The 18,746-nt window shown below is 41.6% G+C and overlaps 1 protein-coding gene and 1 non-coding gene across 2 annotated transcripts; both read right to left on the bottom strand.

Moving 5' to 3' along the window:
* Positions 1-7,234: 7,234 nt before the first annotated feature.
* LOC105464595 (olfactory receptor 4D11) lies at positions 7,235-8,170 on the bottom strand. The gene has a single exon (XM_011712606.2). It carries the CDS (start codon positions 8,168-8,170, stop codon positions 7,235-7,237), a length of 936 nt encoding a protein of 311 aa, XP_011710908.2.
* Positions 8,171-12,720: 4,550 nt separating this feature from the next.
* Positions 12,721-12,822, bottom strand: LOC112423616 (U6 spliceosomal RNA). The gene has a single exon (XR_003014104.1). It is a non-coding gene; the product is annotated as a U6 spliceosomal RNA (small nuclear RNA).
* Positions 12,823-18,746: the final 5,924 nt, after the last annotated feature.

An 18,746-nucleotide genomic window follows, 5' to 3' on the forward strand; every position in this document is an offset into this window, starting at 1 on the left:
GGTGATTCTCATGTGTTATACCAACTGCTTCATTTTATCTTATTTTATTATTATTATTTTTGAGATGGAGTCTTGCCCTTGTTGCCCAGGCTGGAGTGCAGTGGCATGATCTCAGCTCACTGCAACCTCCGTGTCCCGGGTTCAAGCATTCCTGCCTCAGCCTCCCAAGTAGCTGGGATTATAGACGCCTGCCACCACGCTCGGCTAATTTTTGTATTTTTAGTAGGGATGGGGTTTCACTATGTTGGCCAGGCTGGTCTCGAACTCCTAACCTCAGTTGATCTGCCCTCCTCGGCCTCCTAAAGTGCTGGGGTTACAGGAGTGAGCCAACGTGCCCGGCCTCCAACTGCTTCATTGTATCTGTTTCAGAATATGTAATATTCAGGTGAAATAGATATTATTATCCTGATTTTATAGATGAGGAAACTGAGGCACAGAAAGATTAAGTAACTTGCTTAAGGTCTCACAACTAGTAGAACTTTGTCTCAAACCAAGATTTGTCTTATTTCAAAGACTGACGCTCTTACCTACTTCAACTACACTTCTTCCTGATGTTGATCAGTCCTTCCCAGAAGATGCTGCAAAAGAAAGAGTTCACAAAAATTTTTAGCAAATCAAGTGAAAGTAGTATGAGTATAAGGTGGAGCTGTTAGAAGCCAGGATATGGCAAGCGAGAGGTATGGCTGGGAGTGACTTAGCGTGAGGTATGTCAGAGGTGACTTTGAAAAAAAAAAAGCAGAGTATGAAGAATCAGACTTTGCGGTATTTAGCTACATTTCCACAAAGAACCTGCATCAACCACATAGTGTTCCAATGGCAAGGTACAGAAATGAGTTGTGAGCAACGTTATCTCAAACGTGAACTCCCCTTGAAAATAATAGACTGATAGGTTCCTATGGAGTGTGTGTGTGTGTGTGTGTGTGTGTGTGTGTTTGAGACAAGGTCTTGCTCTGTCACCCAGGCTAGAGTGCAGTGGCATGATCATGACTCACTGCAGCCATGAACTTCTGAGATCAAGCAATCCTTCTGCCTCATCCTCCCAAAATGCTGATATTACAGGTGTTAGTCACTATGTCCCCCTAGAGGGTGTCTTTTACAGAGGGGGAAGGATACTTTGAAAGTATAGAATTATGCACAATGCATTGAAACACATGCACAATAAAGAGTGGGTGGGGCCGGGCGTGGTGGCTCACACCTGTAAACCCAGCACTTTAGGAGGCTGAGGCTGGCGGATCACTTGAGGTCATGAGTTCGAGACCAGCCTGGCCAACATGGTGAAACCCTGTCTCTATTAAAATACAAAAATTAGCTGGGCATGGTGCTGCGTGCCTGTAATCCCAGCTACTTGGGAGGCTGAAGCAGGAGAATCACTTGAACCTGGGAGGCAGAGGTTGAAATGAGCTGAGATCACACCATGGCACATCAGCCTGGGCAACATCGAGACTCCATCTCAAAAAAAAAAAAAAAAAAGCAGGTGGGGAAATGAATAAAAATACAGTTTCATGTGTTTTTGCAAGGTCACAAAAAAGATAATGAGGATTTCTTAAAAATCACCTCAAAGGGGACCCTTCTTTGGAAACAAGCTTATCAAGTATCTTGGATAAAGTCTGCAAACTGAGGGATCCCCCCCATACCCCAGCATCCCACTGAGCAAATTCTTCCTCATTCTCTACATTAAGTTGACTTTCTAGGATGCTCCACGTATCATGGTTTTCTCTTTTCCAATTTTGAAAATCCCTTACTCCTGATTGAATCCCTGAAACTTTTATTAGAAGCATTCATATTCAGTGGCACATTAAGGCACAGATAATCCAGTCATGAAAACATCTTACTCAAAGCCTCCAAAATTTCATTCCCAGCCAAGAGGCAAAACTGCATCTACTAAACTCAGGAATTACTGCCTTTAAAAGCTGTTTTTTCTATTCAGTCATCCTCCTGAGAGCTGGTGATGTCAGCACCTTCTGAAATACCTTTAATGAACTTTGAACCTCAATATCTCAACAAGTAAAATACAGCCACATTTCCTGAAGCCAACTGACCGTCTTCGTATATTTTGCAAGCCATACTTTCCCTCTTTCCAATAGTGAAAAACGACCTCTTTTCTTTGCTTCTTAAGAGTCTTGGCTTCTATAGGAACATTCTACACATTTGCAGCATTTCTCAAAATTCAGCATGAACAGCTTTTCAGTTTCAGAAGTTCATAGGCACTAATACTAACTGCTGGTTTATTCTTCAAGTGGGAAATTGATCCTCTTATGATGCTCCAGCTGCGTTTTAGAAGAAATAGGTACTGGGGAAATTCTCTGTTTAATGTAAAGCCTACCTCAAGGTGAGTGATTTCGTTATCTTCTTTCCTCAGATGGGAAAAGGCAACCTCAGGTAATTACAGTATTCTGACTCTTTTCTGCCTTATTACATTTTGGCCACCTGTATTAGTCTCTCAGCGACAAGCCCAAGATAGGAATTAGCAAAGGGAATATTGTTAGGCAGGAATGTGGAAGCTCAGTGGCCAACACAATACACTACAATACAACTCAGGAGTTCCTGTGGGAGTCATTAAAGTGTCACCAAGTGCTCTCTCTTTTTTGTTCTCTCTCTCTCTTTCTCATTTTTTCTCTGTTCCCTCTCATACATACATGCAGACGCCCCAGTGCACTCAGGACATACCCTTTCCTCTAGAGGAAACACATGAGACAGTGCATTTTCCCATTGGCCCAGGAAGAAAGTGTTTTGTTAAACCACACCAATGACTGTGCAGTCTTCCTCTTGACCAAAGTCACTTTGCCTGCAATCAGCTAGGAAATGAAACTTCAATAAATAAAAGAGTAGCGATGAAAAATTCAAAACTCTGTGGCTACTGTCAGAGCAGCTCTCAGAGACTGTGTAGATTTATGTAAGCATTTTTCTATTTAATTAATTAATTAATTTAGTTTCTGAGATGCAGTTTTGCTCTTGTTGCCCAGGCTGGAGTTCAATGGTGTGATCTTGGCTCACTGCAACCTCTGCCTCCCAGGTTCAAGTGATTCTCCTGCCTCAGCCTCCCAAGTGGCTGGGATTACAGACACCTGCCACCACACCCGGCCAGCTTTGTATTTTTAGTAGAAATGGGGCTTCACCATGTTGGTCAGGCTGTTCCTGACCTCAGGTGCTGCAACTGCCTTTGCCTCCCAAAGTGCTGGGATTATGAGCTTGAGCCATAGCGCCCGGCCATATTTTCTGTTTAAAGCAACATGTACGTTGTCCCAGGACAGTTTTTTTTTTTTTTTTTTTTTAATACAGTGTTTCACTCTGTTGTCCAGGCTGGAGTTGTACTGTGGCATGATCCCAACTCACTGCAATCTCTGCCTCCTGGGTTCAAGTGATCTTCCTGTCTCAGCCTCCCAAGTAGCTGGGATTACAGGCACGAGCCACTATGCCCAGTTAATTTTTGTATTTTTAGTAGAGATGCGATTTCACCATGTTGGCCAGACTGGTCTTGAACTCTTGGCCTCAAATGATCCTCCTGCTTTGGCCTCCCAAAGGGCTGAGATTACAGGCATGAGCCACTGTGCCCTGTCAGCCCCTACAGTTATTTCAACCTACATCTCTGAAATGTATAGCTCACTTCACATCTAGGGACAGCTCTTGATATTCATCAACTCAGTTACTTCATAATTATTTTACGTTATTTTTTCACGCTTACCCAGAGATATTCATTATGAAAACATTTGATTTGGGGAGCGCATATACAAATGAGCAGTTTGAAAACCACGTGTGTCTCCAGAGTCAGTTGACTTTTCTACAGTTCTTAGCAGCAGAGCTTAAAAAATAGTGAAAGCATGAAAGCATACAACAATCATTTCACAATGTATATGTATAATAAAACATCACATTGTACTGTGCACTGTCAATATGTATAATTTTTATTTATCTATGACAGCTGCTTGGGATGCTGAGGCAGGAGAATTGCTTGAACCCAGGAGGCAGAGCTTGCAGTGAGCCAAGATCACACCACTGCACTCCAGTCTAGGTGACAGAGCAAGACTCCATCTCAAAAACAAAACAAAACAAAATAAAAAAGTAAAAACTAGGCCGAGTGCGGTGGCTCACGCCTGTAATCCTAACACTTTGGGAGGCTGAGGTGGGCAGATCACCTGAGGTCAGGAGTTTGAGGCTAGCCTGGCCAACATGGTGAAACCCCATCTCTATTAAAAATACAAAAATTAGCCGAGTGTGGTGGTGGGCGTCCGTAATCCCAGCTACCTAGGAGGCTGAGACAGGAGAATTGTTGGAACCCAGGACATGAAGCCTGCAGTGAGCCGGGATCACACCACTGTCTCCAGCTTAGGTGACAGAGGGAGACTCCATCTCAAAAAACGAACAACAAAACAAACAAAAACTAGTAAAAACTAGTTTAAAGGGGAAAAATGCTACACAACTTGTGATTTTATGTCACTGTAGATACTTGTTTGTGTGATCAGATGCAATTGCTTTTTCTGTCCTGACTTATTGAATCAGGTTATGTTGCATGTTTAGACACGGCAATGATATGCCAAGAGTTCCTGGGTTCTTGATCTCTTGGGATTCTGCTTCTGAGTCAGGCCCTACAGATCTGTGGTGTCATCTGATTCTGATATAGAGATAAAAAATTGATCTGGGTGAGTCACAAGAGTTAGGAAGAAAAGAAAAGGGCAAAGGACAGATTGGCGTGAAATGGGCTATTAAGTGGCTTGTAGTGTGTATTTTTTCATAGGCGATTTCATAAAGAAAAGCCTAGGGACTCTTGAGACCAAACCTACTTGGGCAAATGTAGCAGGACCCTATGAATAGTAATTTGGCAAGTGTGACTTTTTATTAGAATCTGTTTGCTTGCAGAAGTAAGTTAATATTGTAAGAAGTTAGATTTTGTTGATCAGGTGACAGGAAGTGGCAAACATTTGAGCCAGTTAGTTCATGAATGCTTATAGGGCCAGGCAGGATCCAATGAGAGACTTAAGTAAAGTTTGTCTTCAACATTCACTATCCTTCAACATTCGTTATCCTTTGGCTAATTTACTCTCCTTGGGCTCTCTGTTCCATCCCATGGGGCCTGTCCTCTTGGCTACTCTGAAAGCCAGGGTTTATTTTTGACCCATTATTTTCTTTTGATATTAAATTCTCCTGTACTGTTTCTCTCATTAGCTTAAGGGTGACTTTTTTTTTTTTCTTCTTTCTTTCTTGAGACAGAATCTCACACTGTTGCCCAGGCTGGAGTGCAGTGGCACAATCTTGGCTCACTGCAACCTCCGCCTCCCAGGTTCAAATGATTCTCCCACTTCAGCCTCCTGAGTAGCTGGGATTACAGGTGCCTACCACCACGCCCGGCTATTTTTTGTGTGTGTGTTTTTAGTAGAGATAGGATTTCACCATGTTGGGCAGGCTGGTCTTGAACTCCCAACCTCAGGTGATCCACATGCCTCGGTCTCCCAAAGTGCTGGGATTATTGGCATGAGCCACTGCACCCGCCCAGGGTGACTCTTTAAGCCTTATAAATAACAAGCAAACCTACTGTCAAGTTTTAATAATAGCTAGACATTTTAACATGATAGATGTTTTGAACTCAATATACATTTTCATGTTTTCTACTCAACCAGTTTTATCTAAAAATGAGGAGTATGGGTCATATGGGGAAGGGTGTGACAGGCCAATGGGAAACAGAAGGTGTGTTAGGCAAACCAATAAAGGTGGTATTAATAATAACAATTATCTTTCATTGCACATTTATTCTCTGCCAGGTTTCATATGTTTCATGTATACCATCTCATTTTGTCCTTTACACAACCTCATGAGGTGGATATTATAATGGGAATCTTTGTGTAGGTGAACTATGACCTTTGGAGAGAGAGATGAAATAACTTGCTCAGGATCACACAGCTGGTGAATGGCAGAAATAGGATTCATACCTGGGTCTGTATGATTCTGAAACTAGAACTTTCATCCACCATGCTTTACTGCTGTCTCTCACTAGCCTATACCTATACTGCCTCTTCACGAACACTAGAAGTTTGAAAAAATAGACCGGGTAGAGTTTTCCCTTCTCTAACTCTCCCATCCTGTCTCTTTCCAGTGAAAAGAAATGTGAATTCTCAATGGCAAGGGCAAGTCAAAACTGACCCTTGTAAGGCTACAACTGGAAAATCAGTCCTTTGATGGTAGAGCTAGATTGCTTCACGTGTGTGGTTCCTGAAGTCTTGCCTTTATCCAAACTCATCAGGAGAATGTCTGGCATGTCTAGTTCTGCATTAAGATACATACCTTTAGGCCATGATGAGAAATCTTCCCAAGCCTCATCAATCTTGATAGGAATCCAGGAGGATAACCATTATGAACCTATGAAGTTCTCAGTAGCTCATGAGCCCACTTTAATTTAACTTAGGAGAGGCCAATTTCTCAAACTCCAGTAGGCCGTACATACCCACGTATATGTACACCAGAGGCGTTGATCATGAGATCCTTCTGGAACAGGGTTATAGTTTGGTATAGACAAGTCCAACAATGTAATACATTACATTCATGTGGTGGAAGAACAATGGGTTGGGCATCTGAAGATGTCTCTGTAATTAACTTAATGTAAGACCTTGAATACATCACTTTATCTCTCTGGGCTTTTATTTCCTTATCTTCTGAAAAAAATGTTGGACTTAATCATCTTATCTGCCTGCCATATAGCTGTCTTGATTGACATACGGTTACTTGGTCTTTGGAAAAATAACAGTCAGTTCACTCCTATAACACTAGTTACTTCATGCTGCACAGAAGCTTGGGTTATCAGTTATCTACTAACTTAAATAGGAAGACAAATTGTTCGTAGTCAGTATAGTTGGTTTACTGACAGTGTATCTGTGTATGTAAATGTGAATTCATGGGAAAAATAATATAAGGTGTCCTTGATGATGAAGAGCTGAATTTGTTGTCTTTTCTTTTCTTTTTTTTTCTTCAAGATGGAGTCTCGCTGTGTTGCAGTGGCGTGATCTCGGCTCACTGCAACCTCTGCCTCCCAGGTTCAAGTAATTCTCCTGCCTCAGCCTCCCGAGTAGCTGGGACTACAGGCACACACCACCATGCCCAGCTAATTTTTGTATTTTTAGTAGAGATGGGGTTTCACCATGTTGGCCAGGATGGTCTCGATCTCTTGACCTCACGATCTACCTGCCTTGGCCTCCCAAAGTATTGGGATTATAGGCGTGAGCTACCGCACCTGGCCTGAATTTGTTTTCTATTCCCTTTCAGAAGGCACGAGTCTTCTTTTCAGTCTTTTCATGGCTGACATCATTTCCTGGTTCCTCAGAGTGTAGATCAAAGGATTCAGCAGAGGGGAGATGACAGTGAAGGTGATAGAGATGGCCTTATCTGTGGGGAGGACAGTGAAGGGCCGGGCATAGACATAGATGCAGGGCACGAAATGGAGGGTCACCACAGTGATGTGGGAGGTGCAAGTGGAGATGGCTTTCCTCCTGCCCTTTCCTGCCTGAGACCTCAGCATCATTAGGATGACGGTGTAGGACACAAGCAGGAAGGTAAACCACAGGGTAGTGACCAGGCCATTGTTGGAAATCATCAGGAGCTCAAGAACAAAAGTGTCAGTGCAAGCAAGTTTGAGGACCTGGGGGACATCACAGTAGAAAGTGTCAAGAACATTGGGTCCACAGAAAGGGAGGGGCAGCAACAGGGAGATCTGCACCATGGAGTGGACAAAGCCCCCAACCCAGGAGGCAGAGATGAGGGCAGTGCATCGACCCTTACTCATGATAGTCACATAGTGCAAGGGCTTGGAGATGGCCATGTAGCGGTCAAACGCCATCACAGAGAGAGAAAAAATGTCTGCCCCACCAAGGAGGTGGAAGAGAAATATTTGTGTCATGCAGCTTGTATAGGATATGGTCTTTTTCTTTGACAGAAGGTCCAGCAAGACTTTAGGAGCAGTTATGGAGGAGAAGCAGATGTCAAGGATGGCTAGATTGCAGAGCAGGAAGTACATGGGGGTGTGAAGGCGAGACTCACAAGTCACAGTGACCATGATGAGGAGGTTTCCCAGCAGAGTCGTCATGTACACAAGACATAAAAAAAGAAACAAGACCAAGCTCAGGTCTTGGGATTGAGTAAGTCCCAGAAATATAAATTCTTTTACTCTGGTGACATTTCCCAACTCCATTGAATCATGTTTTCTCTTTCCTGAATATCTTGGAAAAAATAATGTTATTTCAGAAAGTGTTTACTCTTTCTTAACAGATTCAAGTATTCAGTTTGAAAACTTGTGAGATATTACCACCACATGAAATACAATTTCAAGTTTATTGCCAACGCATGTAAAATGACATTTTATTACACAATCATGCATACACTTATGTAAATTACAATTTTAAAAAATGCATAAAATGTGTAAAATAATGTTCCAGTTATTCAAGATACTTAGAACATTATTCAAGATAAACAGAGGGGGATGTTAACTATTTAGAAAGAGACTATTGTGGCATGGGAAATATAAAAATGGGATTCGTTTGCTGTGTGAGTAAGGCAGTGCTTACTTTGTGTGACTAGAACACCTTGAGATTCACAGGGCTGAGGATTTTGTTGTTTTTTTCCGAGACTGGATGCTCCATTTAAATGGTTCTAAGAACCCCTGTCTGCAAAATGGCCCCCTACTGGATTGAATTGTACGGAAGCAGCACCCCTGTCTTCTTAAATCACAAACTTATTTTTGTGAAAAATTAGAAAATGTTTAAGCCATAAAATTCATCTCTATTGCTCTACTCTTCTTTAAGGGGATTTCTTTGTTTCTTTCTCTACTTTAATCTACTTTAGATACTGAAACCCCTGGGTGGTAAATAGCTCCTTAGCTATGGAAATAAAAATATCGCTCAGAGCTTCTCTTCTGTTGTTTCAATTTCTTTCTTAAAAAAATAATTTTTGTTGAGCTATCATTGCCATACCATAGACTGCACATATTTGAATTCACACTTTGATAATTTTTTTTTTTTTTTTTTTTGAGACAGAGTCTTACTCTGTCTCCCAGGCTGGAGTGCAGTGGCGCGATCTCGGCTCACTGCAACCTCTGACTCCCGGGTTCAAGCGATTCTCCCGCCTCAGCCTCCCAAGTAGCTGGGATTAAAGGCGCCCGCCACCACACCTGGCTAATTTTTGTATTTTTAGTAAAGATGGGGTTTCACCATATCGGCCCGGCTGGTCTCGAACTCCTGACCTTGTGATCCGCCCACCTCGGCCTCCCAAAGTGCTGGGATTAAAGGCGTGAGCCACTGCACTTGGCTGATAAGTTTTGACATAGTATATACCTGTGACACCATCTCTATAGTTAAGAGAGTGAATATACCTATCACCCAGAAAATGTCCCTGTGCCCCTTTGTAACCTGTCCCATTTACCCTTCCTTCTTTAGGCAACCACTGATCTGCTTTCTGTCATTATATATTGGTTTGTATTTTCTACAATATTCTATAAGTGAAATTCTATGTGTATTTTCATCTTGTCTGCCTTCTTTCAACCATGAAATTCATCCATTGTTTTGTGTGTACTGATATTTTGTTCCTTTCTACTGTATGAATATACCACAGTTTGCTTATATGTTTACTTGTAGGTGAACATTTGGGTTATTTGTGGCTTTTGAATATTACCTATAAAGCTGCTATGAACATTCACATTTGGGTCTTTGTGTGGACTTATGTTTTCAGTTCTCTTGGGTAACTAGCTAGGAGTGGAATGGCTGTAACTCTTAACATTCAATAGTAAGAGAACAAACAACCCAATTAAGCAACAAGGACAAATTATTTTAACAAAGTGAAGTCACTAAAAGAAGTTAAAAAAACAGAAGAGAAAAAAGGACAAATTATTTGAACAGACACTTCAGCAAGAAGACACAGAGATAGCAAATAAGCACATGAGAAGGCTCAACATCATTTATCACTGAGAAAATATAAATTAAATCCACAGTGTAATTTAAAAATAGTATAGAGTCACTAGAATGAAAAAGATTGTTATATCAAGAGAGGACAAAGATGTAGAGGAATGGAACTCCAGTGGGAAGGTAAAAGGGTACAATCACTTTTGAAAATAGTTTGGCAGTTTTTTTTTGTTTTTTGTTTTTTTTTTTTTTGAGATGGAGTCTTGCTCTGTCGCCCAGGCTGGAGTGCAGTAGCACGATCTTGGCTCACTGCAACCTCTGCCTCCCAGGTTCAAGTGATTCTCCCACCTCAACTTCCCGAGTAGCTGGGATTACAGGCATGCAGCACCATGCCCAGCTAATTTTTGTATTTTTAGTAAAGGCAGGGTTTCACCATGTTGGCCATGGCTGGTCTTGAACTCCTGACCTCAGGTCATCCACCCACCTTGACCTCCCAAAGTGCTGGGATTACAGGCATGAGCCACTGCACCTGGCTGGCAGTTTTTTAAAAAGCTGTTACACATACACTTACCTTATAACTGTGTTGCTTTTGAATTCCTTTCTTCTTTCTTTTTTTTTTTTTGGTATATTTTTGAAATGGGCCTTATTTTCTTTCTTGCTAGTTTACCTCCTTTTTCTTTCCATAATTAGAAACAAATGAAAGGCAAAAGTCCCTTTCTTCCCATTCTTTGGGTGTGTTCTCCAATTTAAATGAAGATATTTCTTCTCACTTAGCTCACTTTGTCTTCAAGTTTTCTTTCCTCTCTATGCAATTTTGTCCAAAATCTATTTAATAGGTAAATCCAAAAACAAGCTGCCAAGAAGTATTTTACCTTCGAGGTAGATGCCTGCTAGACTCTGGGACTACATAGCCTGTTCAAATCGCAGCTGAGCACTTACTGGTTGTGCTAACATGAGCAAATTGCTTCATCCCTTGACCTCATTCTCTGCATCAGTAATTTGGAGACAATAGCATCTCCTTCATAAAACTTTTGTGAGGGTTAAATAAATTAATCTATGTAGAGCATCAGTACTCAGAGCATTGCCTAATCTGTAATAAGTGTAATTATATGTGTGCTACCTTAAAGAAAACTCCAGGTTAATAATTCCCACACACGACTTCTTTAATAAATGTATTTCCAATATATTTATGGACATTCTTTTGGAGGAGCTGCATGTTTCCCAAACGTGTATCCTCAACCACTTCATCAGAACATTTGCTGTTTCGAAGGAATTAGGAGGTATTTGCCTTCCAGTGACCCAGAGAGTGGTGACAGCGTATGACAGTAAAAAGAGCACTTGCTTGGTTTGGCTTCTTCTCTGACATCTTATTAGCAGACCAGAGAAACTGTTCAGTGCAAGGGCTCTGGGATCAAGGCTCGTCTGGGTTCAAGTCCTGGCTTTGCCACTGTGCAATTTGAGCAAGTGCATAACCTTATTGAGCCTCTACTTTTTCATCTGTGGAATGGGGATAATAATATTACTCACCTCACAGGGAAGTTATGAGGGTTGGAGAATTAGCATGTGTAAGCTTCTCAGCATACGGGCTGGTAATCTGTCATGATTAGTGCTACGCCGGGTAACTCTAACAGTGGAGCCTCATCAGTAAATGGAGTGCATTGAACTAAATGGTAGCTATCAATCCTGATTAGCTTAAAGAGAGAGGAAATGGTCGCTAGGAACACCAACTCAGTATAGTTACTAGAAATGTGAGGAAAACCAATTTAGTTATTAAACTCTGCAAAGGGACCCCCGTGTAAACAGCACATTGTTTACACACACACGGGTGGAAGGTAAACCATATCCCAGACCCCAGGCTGGGCCTATTGGTCAAAAAGAAATAGGTCTCATGTTCACCAACTGCCTTTGGTAATTTAAAGACAACATCCCCCAGCTTCTGCTTCACCCTTCTGCTACTTTTAATCCATCCAATTATTTAGCAAATATTGATGGAGTATGGGAAGAATTCTAGGTTATTTGAGAGAAAGGAATAAAATCTAAATGCAGTGAGTGGGAAGCATTGAAATCTGATAGTTACATGGGAGTGATGGGGGCCATCTAAGGACAGATGAAGAGCTGAGTGTGAGAAGAGGATGATTTCCAAATAAGAGGCTCAGTGAAACTGTAAGGAGGAAGTGGCATTTATGTTTCGGACATATAGGGATGGGGAGAAAGGACCTTCTGGCCTTAGGAGACTATTTAAATGTATGAAAGTTGCTAATGAGTGGGAAGTTTGGCTGGAAAGAAAGGGTGCAAACATGACAGCATGGAAAGACAGAGAAAAGAAAATCATTGCTATTGTAAGCTCTCAGAAAACAATACCCCATAATGAAGGCCTCAGAAGTAGCCTCAGAAGTAAAAGTTTTTCTCTGACCTCCTCCTGCCTTCCTGTGTCGGGTGGCTGGTCCTTCATTCTTCCCCAAGGTTAGCTGTAGAAACTCCAATACCTCTTCCCTAAGGCGGGTCATGGAAACCAGAACCCTCTTTCTCCAAAGCCAGCCATAAAACCTAAACATATTACTCTAACTTCCCCGTGACTCCACCTTTCTGTGTAAGAGTCGGCCATAAATAAATTCTCAGGTCTACTTTGTTTGATTGCAGGTCATAGGAACTCCATTCCAGAAGAGAGAGAGAGAGAGAGAGAAAGAGAGAGAGAGAGAGACACACACACAGAGCACTTCCTCATACCCAGGAGGAAGGAATTGCTGCACAGAGAGGCCAAATACGATCTAAACAGACAGGCCTTGCTGGGTTTCCCCATTGTCCGTTGGTATGAGATCATACCATTTTTTTTTAATTTTAAATTTTTATTTTTATGGAGCGCTTCACTAATTCGCGTGCCATCCTGGTAAAGGGGCCTGCTAATCTCCTCTGTATTGTTCCAATTTTAGTATATGTGCTGCCAAAGCAAGCGACCATACCTTTTTTGTCCAATCGTATTTCTACATGGCTGTCCATACTTTGTTGAACCTAAACATAAAAATGAACCTTTTCCTTGTATCTTTGGGTCTTCATTCGGAAGGCTCCCATGTCATGTAAAATTATGATCAAATAAATTTGTATTCCTTTCCTCCTAATTGTCTGCCTTTTGTCAGCTGATTTTCAGTGAACTTTCAGAGGATGAAGGGGAAGTTTTCCCCTGTCATCTACACCATAAACTTCTTATTTTTGTGTTAGATCTAAAGAGGGGTAGACAGGTGTTTATTGTCTGATTCTCTCAACTTTTGTGAGCGTTTGAAATATTTCATTTATTACTGCAGGTTGAAGTTCAGGCTAAGAATTACCTCTGTTGATTTCAGCCTGAGAAGATCTGTCTAGAGAAAACAAGACTGAGAAAAATGTCTTGTCCGTATCATTCAAGAGGTCGCAGAGAGCAAAAGCTGCCTTTTCCCCAATTCCAAACTGACCTCAACTCTGTCTCTCATTCCACAACGTACTCTTTGTTAGCATTTCTAACTTGTGCTGTCTGTTACTAAAGGAAGGTTCTCCCCGGAATGCAGCATCTTGTATACATATTACATTATTTTTAGTCATAGTGTATTTGTGAATCTTAATGATTACACCTAGATTTTAATTTTTCTTATTCTTATTTCTCACTCTATGCATAAACACCCAGACACCCCAGGCACACGCACACATGCAGACTTTTATTTTTTTACCTAAAATCTGCAACCTTCTTCTAAGAATTCCAACATCTTGAATAATGTTCACATGAACCTCAGGAATCATCCAACTTCAGAAAATTCTGCTCAACACCCCTCTGAAGGCCGGTTATTTCAATGGCATCTCTTCTATCTTAATGTGGAAAGGACTTAGGGAATAATATTGTCTTGGCTCTTTCACATTGATTCACAGGGTTCCCATGATATTTACCAGTTCCTTAATCCCGGAACTAGCGTGAGAATTATCTGAGGGATTACAGTTGGATGTAGTTGTGGAAAAATTCTGCTGACAGTGAGGTTGTTTCAGTGGGAGTAATTAAGAAGTCACTCAGACACATATACTTAGGAATACACATTTTGTCTAGAGCCTAAAATTTTCCAGAGGCAACTGAAAGAGTGAATTCCCTTTATCTTCTGGTTCCAAAAGGAAGAAAGGTTGTGTTGAAATATGTCGAGCTGTATTCCTGAGAAAGTCCAAAAAGTGCTGTTCTTGGTGATCAGAGGGCACCCTTCCATGAGTGCCCATGGTGCAGAGAAACTTGGAGCTGACGAGGGGACTGGACTCACTGCCTGGTCTTCCATCCTATTCTACATCCAAGTCTAACAACTTACACAAAGAGAACTGGAAAGGGAACCTTTAGTAACAAACAGCACAGGGGCATGCAAGTTTTGGGGAAGGCTCATCCCTTCTCCAGATCTCAACACCTACTTTACTGACTGGGAATCCCCAGTTTGGGAAGAGGTTGAAGCAGGCACAGGACAGAGTAGCATGGTTGACTGTCTATACTAAGAAAAATAAAGTCAAATGAAACGAGACACCAAGATGGCCACACAGTGAGAAATGTGATTCTATTCAATAGCTAGCTTCATTGTTTGACCATCTTTAAGATCTACAGCTTTAAGCTTCTGAAAATGGAATATTGGCCATAATTGCTCCCATTGTTTCCCTTGTTTTTGATGACCTTGACAGTACTGAAGAGTCCTTGTCAAGTATTGTACAGAACAGGGGTCCCCAACCACCAGGCCATGAACTGTTACCAGCTCTTGGCCTGTCAGAAACCAGGTCACACAGCAGGAGGTGAGTGGGGGGCAAGCAAGTGAGAGAAGCATCCTTTGTATTTACAGCCACTCCTCATTGCTGGCATTACCGCCTGAGCTCCACCTCCTGTCAGATCAGTGAGGACATTAGATTCTTACAGGAGTGAGAACACTACTATGAACTCTGCATGCGAGGGATCTAGGTTGCATGCTCTTTATGACTCTAATGCCTCATGATCTGTCACTGTCTCCTATCACCCCAGATGCGACCATCTAGTTGCAGGAAAACAAGCCCTGGGCTACCAGTGATTCTACATTATGGTGAGTTGTATAATTATTTCATTATATATTACATGTAATAGTAATAAAGTGCACGATATATGTAATGCACATGAAACATCCCAAAACCATCCCCACCACCTTCATTTGTGGAAAAATTATCCTCTGTGAAACCAGCCCATAATGCCAAAAAGGTTGGGGACTGCTGTTACACAACGTTCTTCAATTTGGCTGGTCCTGATGATTTTCTCATGGTTAGACAGGGGTTGCAGATATCTGGGAGAAAGAACGCAGAGGCCAAATGCCACTCTCATCACATCATATCAAAGGGTATGTATTAGTCTGCTTTTGCACTGCTGATAAAGACATACCAGAGACTGGGTACTTATAAAGGAAGGAGGTTTAATTGACTCACAGTTCCACATGGCTGGGGAAACCTCACAATCATGGCGGAAGGCAAGGAGGAGCAAGTCATGTCTTGCATGGTGGCAGGGAAGAGAGAATGAGAACCAAGAAAGAGGGTTAACCCTTTATAAAACCATACGATCTCGTGAGACTTACTCACTACCATGAGAACAGTATGGGGGAAACCACCCCTATGATTCAATTATCTCCCACCAAATCCCTCCCACAACACATGGGCATTATGGGAGCTACAATTCAAGATGAGATTTGGGTGAGGACATAGTCAAACCATATTAGGGTACGTGTCATTAACATGATTGGTCACTGATGATATTAACTTTGAACACCCGGCTGAGGTCTTTGTCAGGTTTCTCCAGGATTTTAAAAAACTGTACTTTTTTGGAGACAGGAGATAACCACTTATAACTCACACTTAGAGAGTTGGGGCTGGGTGTGGTAGCTTGTGCCTGTAGTTTCAGCAATTTGGGAGGCCAAGGCAAGAACATTGTTCGAACCCAGGAGTTTGAGACCAGTCTGGGAAACATGGTGAAACCCTGTCTCTACTAAAAATACAACAATTAGCTGGGCATGATGGCACCTGCATATGGTCCCAGCTACTTGTGGGGCTGAGGTGGGAGGTTCGCCTGAGCCTAGGAGGTTGAGGCTGCAGTAAGCCGAGACGCACCACTGCCCTCCAGCCTGGGCAACAGAGTGAGACCATGTCTCAATTAAAAAAAAAAAAAGAAAAAGAATTGGAATCATGCTCCATGTCCTTGAGGGCAGAGAATCTACATACATTATTTGGAATTGTTCTGCATGCAAGACTTGTCTATTATCCTTTATTTATTTAATCATTTATTTATGATTGGGTTCATGGATATTTATTTTATACTTTGGATTACAATCCATGACTACTTTATGTATTTTGTTGTTCCAACTTTGGCTATGGGAAGCTCTTTCAGTTGACTCCTGTGCCCGTTTGACATACTTCCACCGTTTTGCTTTTTAAACACTTCCTTGTTTTTTGGTGCTAAAAGATGCTCCAGGCTTATATTGTATATTCTCCGCCCCAGTCGTAAAATCAGTAATTTCTCCAAGAAATACTGCTGCCTTTGTTAAAAAATAATGTTTATTAAGTGATTTGAAAATATAAATAAAGGACACAATACATGGTACCAACCAAAGGAAACAAAACAAAAACTTGACTTTTTACATTATTGATTATTTCCAGGTACAGCATTTATTTATGAATATAAAAAGTTAATTTAATTTTAATTAGTTTATTTTCCCAGCTTTGATTACCTGGATGCTTTCTAGGAAGCATGAGTCCATAAGAAGATTCCACAGCTATATTGACTCCTACAATGGGACTAAAAGAGGTTAACCTTTGACTTCTGCTGGGAAATAAGTTTCTATTCTTGCAATCCCATGCATGCAGGATGAGTCTGAAGTGTGACACATAAGTACTGAAAGGAGATATTGGATCTGAAGGGATCATTAATGGCCTGATGACCAAATTGGATGATGGAGTTCTCATGGGATACGTAGTAGTCAGGAAATCCATGTTGGGTTCATCTGCAAATCGTGCCAACTTGACCTTCAAATTTTTTCAAACTTCTCACCATGACCACCATTACCATTCTAAGTCATGTCTCCATTCTTTCTCTCATGGGGCTATTGTAGTAGGCTCTGAATTGCTCCCCGGTTTTTGTCCTTACCCTTCTTCTGCTCCTCAAAGACCTCCAGATGCTGTCACATCTTAATGTGAAAGCTAAAAGCTTTGCAGCAGTCCACAAAGTTGCGATGACCTGGCCCCATGACCCTACCATCTCTCTGAACTCAACTACAGGCACTTCCTCTCTCTTACTTCCTTCTTCTCACTTAGTCCCAAGGGCCTCCTTGCTGTTTCTTGGACTTTGTGTACATCCCCATCTCAGGGCCTTTGCATATCTGATTTGTGAACTGAGATTTGTATACCAACGTACACATTTTGCTAGTTTCAACAATTTAAAGATATCTAGGATCTACCTTCAGAAATGGGTGAAAGAAAAAACAAAAGAATAACTCCCAGCAGCTGTAATAGCACATTAAATAAACAAATAAAAACCAACTTGATATATTGCATAATGTTTTCCGTTTTATTATTCCAGCTTTTTGAATAAGTATGTACAGTCTGAAGCGGCTTCCAAGATTTCAGTCCTTTTTAGGAAGTCATGTCTTCAGAGAGTAAAAATGAATTATTTTCTTAACAATACCTTCCAATGATTTGAATACCAGAAATGAGTGAGAGGTGATAGTCCTTCACTGAATGTTTTAATTCAGTAATTTTCAGTAGTGTTTATTATATTATACTTGTGCCAGGTGTTGGGGATATGACAATAAATAAAGCATAATCCTACTGGGGGAGATTGGGAGAAAGAGAACAGGGAATTGAAACAAGGTCCCAAGTTCTGCACTACAACCAAGCACAGGCTACTGAGGGAATGTCCTGGAGTGGGGGCCAGCAGACCTGGGATTCAGGGGAAGATCAAGTTAGAACTATGTTCAAGGTTACAGAGGTCACAATATGTGAGGTCATGTTCTAACTCAAGCTGTGCTGATCCAAGCACCTGCTCTCAGCTACCAGTAGGTGGGCTTTAGATTAAAAAACCTAGCAGTGATATTTATTTGTTCATATTATAGGACTGGAGGGGGAACTTAACTTGGATGTGATTTCTTTAATTAGGATATGATGACTCCATGAAAGATCTTACGGAATCCTAATGCCCAAGCTGCATCATATTTCCTTTTTTTTTTTTTTTTTTTTTTTTTTGAGACGGAGTCTCACTCTGTCCCCCTTGCTGGAGTGCAGTGGCCGGATCTCAGCTCACTGCAAGCTCCGCCTCCCGGGTTCAGGCCATTCTCCTGCCTCAGCCTCCCGAGTAACTGGGACTACAGGCGCCCGCCACCTCGCCCGGCTAGTTTTTTTGTATTTTTTAGTAGAGACGGGGTTTCACTGTGTTAGCCAGGATGGTCTCGATCTCCTGACCTCGTGATCCACCCGTCTCGGCCTCCCAAAGTGCTGGGATTACAGGCTTGAGCCACCGCGCCCGGCCCATCATATTTCTAATGTGTGTCTCAGCTCCGTTCCTGGCAGTAGTACAGGATTGTAGTGGAAATGTCTGAGTGTATTTTGATTTCATTTCCTTTAGTTTTTCCAAGGCTGTATTGCAAAAACAATATACACCTCTCCCGCTAACAATTTTATCTCTGTACTTGCTCCTGTGACACAGAACCAATCTTTTTTACATTATTATGACCTGCTAATCAGAATGTTTGAAAGTCATGTGTTTCTTATTAGTAGACTAAAAAATAATTAGAAATCAACTAGTGAGTAGAATGTATTTCCTGGGCAAGCATTTTCAAAAGTGGTGAGAAGGAGGGAAGTATTGGTCTATTTCCTATCAGAAGG

This window comes from Macaca nemestrina, chromosome 12 (assembly GCF_043159975.1).
Source record: "Macaca nemestrina isolate mMacNem1 chromosome 12, mMacNem.hap1, whole genome shotgun sequence".
In the NCBI taxonomy this organism is placed as follows: Eukaryota; Metazoa; Chordata; class Mammalia; order Primates; family Cercopithecidae; genus Macaca; species Macaca nemestrina.